Below are 7,597 nucleotides of genomic sequence, written 5' to 3'. Positions count from 1 at the left end.
TGAGAGAAACGTGTAATGATTATCTAAAGATCCAATGAATAACGAGTGAATTCGCTCTTTTGCCGTCCTTCATATGTTTCTTTTCATCACCTATTATAACCGGTAAGTGTAGCACAATACCCATGATCATTGAGAAATCAGTCGATTTGATTTTACTGTTGTCCTTGGCAATCTTGGGTAAGCAGGCATGCAGATTAGTAATGAATCAATATGACTTGCACGACGTTATGACCAACCTAATCCGCATCCAATCCATTTGTTCAGTGTATGTTTTCTTTTCTCTCTTTCTTTCTTTTCATTATACGTACCTCATTTAGGCACACTATATACGTAAACTTAATCATTATGTGTTCTCCGGGTTTACTAGAAGTCAATATCTTTTCTTAATCTCTTATTGAAAAGACTCAGCATATATATAATTTTGGAGGCATAGATACACTTGCAATTAAGTTTTTGTTTTCAAGTATGTGTGTTATATAAGTTGCGTAAGTATTTAAAGGTCTAACAACTTGCGCTATATATATTGTCGCCCTCAATATATAAAACATATACATTTGCTTCTTGATTTTCTTTGTATTTTGATCAGAGAAAAGTCTTAAGATGAAAATGAGCTCATTATCATTTTTGATTGCTCAAGACTTGCCTAAAATTGCAACAACTATGAATTATGTTAATTGACTTCAGGTTAAAACAATATCGAATATAGACCGATTTTATTATAGTTTTCAATTTTTTTATATTCTTTACATGTGTAAGCATTATGAGATAGTGAGTAACCACTGAAATATATGCATCCACCAGCGTTGTATACTAATTGCATTGATTATTGCTGTTAAAATGAAATCAATTTATGAAATAAAATCAAAACGAAATGTAATGTAAAGTAAAATCTAAAGATCAATCTAGTATCTTACATGTGGTACAAGATTCGCAACGATAGCACTCCTTCTAACAATATTACCAGTATAAATGTAACAGTGTCGCTGTTGCTATCACTGATGTTGTTGTTCGCGAGTATTCTCGTCCATTTTGTTTCATGAAGTGGCTGTACACAATTCCACTTTTGCGAATTAGAATAGGCCTATAATGTATCCATGCAGGATTCTTCGGAAGGCTTTCAAAGAGATTCTATTAATAGAACTTCTTTGACGGCTTCCAATCTTTATTTTGTAAATTCCACATTCTTTGAGAGTTATCAGATAGTTCATTTAAGACAGTTACTGTTTTTATTCTCATTTAGTATTCTTTCTGTATTAAATTTTCATTCTTGATCGATAGGATATACACAATATTATCACACAAAAGTCATCGTAAATGGTCAAGTGACATATCTGAACGACAGATATGTCACTACAGACAGATATGTAAAAAAATAATTTAAAAGAAATGTTACGAGGCATATTATGTTCAGAGGCCGTTGTCCAAGTCAAGCGATTTGCTTATTGATAACGGTCTCCCCCACCTGTACACTTAAAGATCTGTATAATGAAATTCATGTAGTATTTCACACGATAATATACTTGTAATGTTAAATCTTTTCATGACTTGTGAAATATGTTTGATAATGTTATACTTATTTTCTGTTATGTACAAGTGGAGAAATAAAACTTACTGAAACTGAAACTGAAAATGGGTTTTAAACAGCACGCACACTTGCAGATAATCGTAAGTGTAACTCTCTTTTTACTTGAAAATCTGAACCCATCAGTTCAATCGAGGAAAGATGGGAAACGCTCCTCCAAGTTACCTGACGCAGGAGGAAATCGCTGACCTCAGATACCACACAAACTTCAACCGAGATGAACTACAAGCCTGGTATACAGAATTCTTGAAAGGTATTAGGACCTTATAGCTATTCTTCTATCATCCGCTTAATTCCTCTTCATCTTGGTAGCCTCCCCCTTTTTTTGTTGTTGTCTAGTCTCCTTAAATACCTCCCGTCTTTTCCATCTTCACCAGCTCTTCATCCCGTTCTCATCGGCCATCTTTCCTCCTAGAGATTTCCACCCCCTTTGCATTGTATTCAGTGCTGTAAAGACCCCATTGCATATCATGTATCTGATGACTGCAAATGCATCATTTCAAAAAAATAAAAGAGCATGGATTCTTGATATACGTTTTATAAGTGCTAGTGTGAATGATAATTTGGTAACTGTATGGGCAAAAATGAGCTTTCGCGTTCTTGCAACGGGTTGCATTTGATGCATATCCTCATAATGATTCGCTTTGGCATCTATTCCATAGCGAATCATAATCGAAGGCAGCAACTTATCAAGAAACCCATAAAGAGCTACACGATGTCCAACGAACTCTAGTCCGTTGATCATCGTGTAGCTCTTTGGGTTTCTTGATAAGTTGCTGCCTTCTTTGTTACCATACTATGAACATCTTTTTTGAAACGCTTTTGGATATATTAATAAAGCAAGTTGAAACACAATGTTACACATCTGTCTCTGTCTGTCATAGAATGTCCTGAAGGGAGACTTACCAAGGAGGAATTCTGTCAGCTCTACGCCAAGGTTTTCCCCCAAAGCAACCAGACGAAGTTCGTTGATAACGTCTTCCGCACGTTCGACACCGACAAGAATGGCACTATCGATTTCCGCGAGTTCGTTTGCGGTATCAGTGTCCTGTCCAGAGGATCGCACCACCACAAACTCGCCTGGGTGTTCAGTCTCTACGATATCGACAACGATGGCTACATTACCAAAGAAGAGATGCTTAGTATCATAACAGTACGTTTCCTTTTCACATTCTTTCGTTAACACACAGACACAAGAGACATAATCACAGACAAAACTGAGACGGGTTAGGTCATGTAGTACGCTGTGGTCTTACAAAAGTGATTAGCTCTGTTATTCTGTTCCAAAGTTGAAAGTACTCAATGTTTCATCTTGATACGCAATGCAGGCATAAGCAGACCAAGTATTAAGATTCTTAAAGCACGACGGCCCTTACGACAGTAAAAAAAAAAAAAAAAATGTCTACAAACTACAAATGTCTGAAATTGCAAGAAACACAGATGGTTGTGGAAATGCACATACCCAAACTGACAAAGATGATCCTCACCTTATACTTCAATTCCTGTCCACGTATATATACTTCATTAGCCTGATGAACGCGCAATATCGTCTCAATATTAAATATGCTATTTTTATTTGCAGGCAAAATGTAAACTCGTCGTCGAAGTGGACCAGCAGCTGCCACCCGAGTTCAATAACTTGACCCCGGAAATGATCACGGAGCAGATCTTCCAACAGGTAGATGAAGACGGTGACGGCAAATTGACTCTCAGTGAATTCCTGGAAGGCGTTACGAACAACCCTGCCATTGTATCCTTACTTCACTGAGATAACAGCGAGACCAAAACTATTCTACCCCACCTTTTCTCCCCTCCACTTCCTCCCCTCCTTCTCTTCAGCGTTTAGGGAGTGATCGCTTTGGCTCATTCCCCTCCAGGAATTATAACGACTTTTGACTTCATCTGGCAAGAATGCTGTTAAGAAAGATCTGCATCATTTCTGGGATCAAGTGATGGTACGTGTTTGAATGATTGTGGAGTGAGGAAGCAGGAGGCTCTTTTCAACGAAGTCACGACTAACAAGAATTAGTTGCAGTGCTATGTGCGATGCAAATAATCATTTATGACAATAAGAAATGTGGAATACAACTATGAATGTTATCATCATTACGGTATTTCACTGTTGTTCATCGCTCTGGGTGCACTTCATCAGTACGGCGTGAGCAAAGATCTGATAGGTGCATTAATTCTCCTTCTTCATAATTATTCTTCCTTTCGGCACATTAGCGAAATGCCGGAGAATGCCATCAGTGAACAAACGATATATGTATTGCAATTACGTGTTTAAGGTATTGCCGGTGAAATATCTATATATATCATGTTCAAAAAGCTTTAAAAAAGTTCTCCCAAAAGATCCGCCTTCAAAAATGTCCAAATAAAAAGAATGACAAGTGAATATTCATGGTCAATGGAAGTGTTGGAGAGGGTCATCCCCACTTCCACACGCGGAAATCTTTCCAATTTATAGATTTGGACTGACCGCATGATCAGTCACCAAAGAAATTATATATCTTATCCAAATTTCAATTGTTTTACTCATACCTTTATTGCAATCATTAATCTTAAGTGCAAATTGAGAGTGCAGTGTTCTGATAAAACAATTTATTGAGAGATGAGAGGTGAAAGAGGACATTATGAATGAAAGGTGAAAAGGGGGTCATTCTTGTGTTGTAAAATCAGTGTATGGGGTTCCAGGGAGGGTAAAGTACCTCTGAGGTCGAACAGTCGCACCTCTCGAGGTGTTGGTCCGCTTTGGCCCCACCTGACATTCAGCTCTCATCTGTGGTTCCAAGTAGCTGTTTACATGCGACAGCGGCCACCACACCCGTGCACTGTCTCGACTTGGCGGGCCAAACTATGTGAGATTAGCTGCGGGCCTCATCACCATCCTGTGAAGCACATGACTTGTTCCTCCTATTTGGAGACTGTTCCGATGGACTACGGACAGATGAGATCAACAAGTAGATTCAATAACCAGAAAAGCGGTTCAAGGCATTGTGGAGTGCTTAGGGCAGGCCTAGAGCACGGAAGATGACCTGGCCTTCCACTGCAGTCAACAAAGCTACCAGCGTGCCATCTCGTCCCACCTCCCTGATTCTGCGACCCAGAGGATGGGGTTGTTCCCGCGCAACAGCTTCTCCATCTAAATCTCACTCACGCGCAGGTTTTTATTCTGCTAGCTTGCTGATCTTCCTAAAGGTCCTATGGGGAAAAGGCGAACCGACAGGTGGAGGTTACCACTTACCGTCCTTATTTTGGAAGCCTTCCCTCTTGTATTATGGCCCACATAAGATACACCGTTGTAAAACCGAAGAGGTCTATACCAGAGGTGCATTGTGTGCCGTGTATACTTAAGGAAAGTGGTTGCGACCATATAATGCATCTTGTATTTCTTTCTTTCTTGGTCCTGCCGCGGGGCACTTTGCCCCACTATGGGGCCTACGTATCTTGTGGCGTAACTGAAGATATTCTGTAAGATTCTGTAAAATGTTTATATGTTTCTGTTGGAAGTGCAAAAATAAATGAATAAATAAAATGAATGAAAGAAAAAAGATGGGTGATATACACAGGTGTAATGGAATATAAGGACCTTGAGTTGTGAGCAGATAACATTTTCAACCGAGTTACGCTGTGCAGTGAGCCAGTGGCTTTACCTTCTCCTTGAGTGTTCTATTTGTGTTGTGCAGTTAAAAAGGTCTTGAGATATTATAGAGAATATGCTTTGTTGCTTATTACTTCATATACCTTCTCCACTTTCTTGACATTGTGTAGTGCCGTGAGAAGAATGTATAAGCCTACAAAGCCCATGTGGATTGAATAAATGCAGGAATATTATAGGAGAACACATCAGCGAAGCTTGAGAAAAATCTGACGATCCGCTGAAAAGTTAGAAAAGTTAGAAGTTCAGTGCAGCCATCGCTCATGAATGAAAATTAGGTCTTATATACAGTTACTGACGCACAGCAATAGAAAACCAAAAAAAAGTCATATTTTTTAATCATAAAAGTACACATTTCCTGGACTTTTTACTGACATGTGTCTTGCGGGAGCATGTCACTATAGCTTGAAAGTCACCAGACTACGTGGGAGGTGTATTGCGCTTGGATGTGGAGTTCGGAAGTGAAATAATGCATAACTGATGAAATTATATATCTCAAGTTTATGAAAGTAAACTGTTCTCTGGCCGACTAAAATGTAATGACAATTACAGACTAAAAAGCAAAAACAGAACAAGGAATGTTCACAAAGTTTTGACCTCCCCCCCCCCCCCCCCCAAAAAAAAAAATAGAAATGAAAAATCCCCAATAGTTATAAAACACATGCAATACGAACCCTCTCCATAGAAATTATGTCTCTCATGAATTAATCAATGATGAACCAAACAAACTCGGCCCCGATGATTTTCAAGTCTTGTGAAAAATCTAATATGCAAAAGACCGATTCATTGCAATTATTGCCGTGTGTTTCACAAGTTTCACAAACTTGAAACCATTCGGCAGCAACTCAATATAGCATCGTGTGCTCCATGGTGTACGGAACAAAATATGGCTGCTAACATTTCTACCACAAGGCAGGTAAACGCTATGGATGAGTGTATGTACTGCTTTAATCGAAGTGGGTCATGGCACTGATAGGACAATCTGTGTCAACTATTCATGAACTTTCCTCAAAAGATTGTGACACCATTATGCTGAGAAATTACCGATCCCGCATATTTCATAATTCCTAGACATATTATTGTCAAATTAAACATTACTGCGGCTGAACATTTCTATTGTACATAAGAGAACTTAGCTATACGCTGATTTACCACCAGAACCTAAATCTTCACGTTTATTTTTAGTAGACGACTAGCTCCTATACCTACAGTTTACCTAACCATTTTATTTCCCTTTTTTTTAGACTTGAGAGTATTTATAAAATCTATACCACTTTCTTATTACGTGTTTCTTGATGATATCCAAGTTAATGCGTACTCTTAATGATATAGGCCTATATATATATATATATATATATATATATATATATATATATAATATATATGAATATAATTCTACGGCGAGGGAAAGATCTAGTTGTGCCCTATTTTTCTTTTGTTTTTGTTTTTCTGTCCTTATCGTTACAGACACATGCATTTGTCAATTTCATTTCAAATTTAATATACAGTGTATCTTCATCTCTTTCCCTGTGTTGTAACAACCGTGACTTGTATGTACGGCTGATTAGAGCTATCCAGCTGTTCGTGTTATATACAATTTTTCATTTTCAGATTAAATATTCAAATTCTAACGGATACAAACAGAACAGTCAATGGCGACGTGATATAATGTAAGAGAGAGAGAGATGTCTGTTTATATATATATATATATATATATATATATATATATACATTTATGATTATATATGATTATATTTGATTATATACATATATATATGATCATAAATATATATGATTATAAATGATATCATGATTAGAAAATCACCATTTCAAAGGCAGTGTCTTCAACACAGACATAGAAGTATATAGGCACATCTGCACATTATATTTGGTAAAAATCTAATCATCTATTGTTGAGTTATTGGGAGATTACACTTATTCCATGTCCTTTGTGATCCCTATGACGTTTGACCCTTGACCCCGTGTCCCTCAAATTAAATTGTTTACTTTTTACTTCATTATGAACACAGTCTGCAAGTTTAGTGAAAATTCAGTCCTTCGAGTTAGCGGAGATGATGTTTTTGTGATCTTTACGTTCTTTGACCTTTCACCTCATGACCCCAAATTTTAAGCGTTACTTCCTTCCCTCATTATAAACATATCCTGCTTGTGAAAATTCGTTTTTCCGTTTTTTGTTTATCTTGTACACAAACAGACAGGCAGACAGACAAACAAACTTACATAAAACCAAAAATATAACCTCCGTCGGCCGCAGGTTTCACCTATACTGGCGGAGGTACTTTATGGAAACTGGAAAAGACCACCTCCATGCGTGGGTCGCAAATATTCAAATATTC

General features: G+C 37.6%; 1 protein-coding gene across 1 annotated transcript; it reads left to right on the top strand.

Moving 5' to 3' along the window:
• Nucleotides 1-1,723: 1,723 nt before the first annotated feature.
• Nucleotides 1,724-4,476, top strand: LOC139735552 (neurocalcin homolog). Its single transcript, XM_071646310.1, has 4 exons — nt 1,724-1,835; nt 2,467-2,735; nt 3,165-3,332; nt 4,378-4,476. The coding sequence occupies exons 1-4, from the start codon at nt 1,724-1,726 to the stop codon at nt 4,474-4,476; spliced, it is 648 nt and encodes a 215-aa protein (XP_071502411.1).
• Nucleotides 4,477-7,597: the final 3,121 nt, after the last annotated feature.

This window comes from Diadema antillarum, unplaced genomic scaffold (assembly GCF_040938485.1).
Source record: "Diadema antillarum isolate AM-2024a unplaced genomic scaffold, OU_Dant_1.0 scf00000028, whole genome shotgun sequence".
Taxonomy (NCBI): domain Eukaryota; kingdom Metazoa; phylum Echinodermata; class Echinoidea; order Diadematoida; family Diadematidae; genus Diadema; species Diadema antillarum.
The sequence above is the reverse complement of the archived record's forward strand: the minus strand, read 5'-3'. Positions and strand labels throughout refer to the sequence as shown.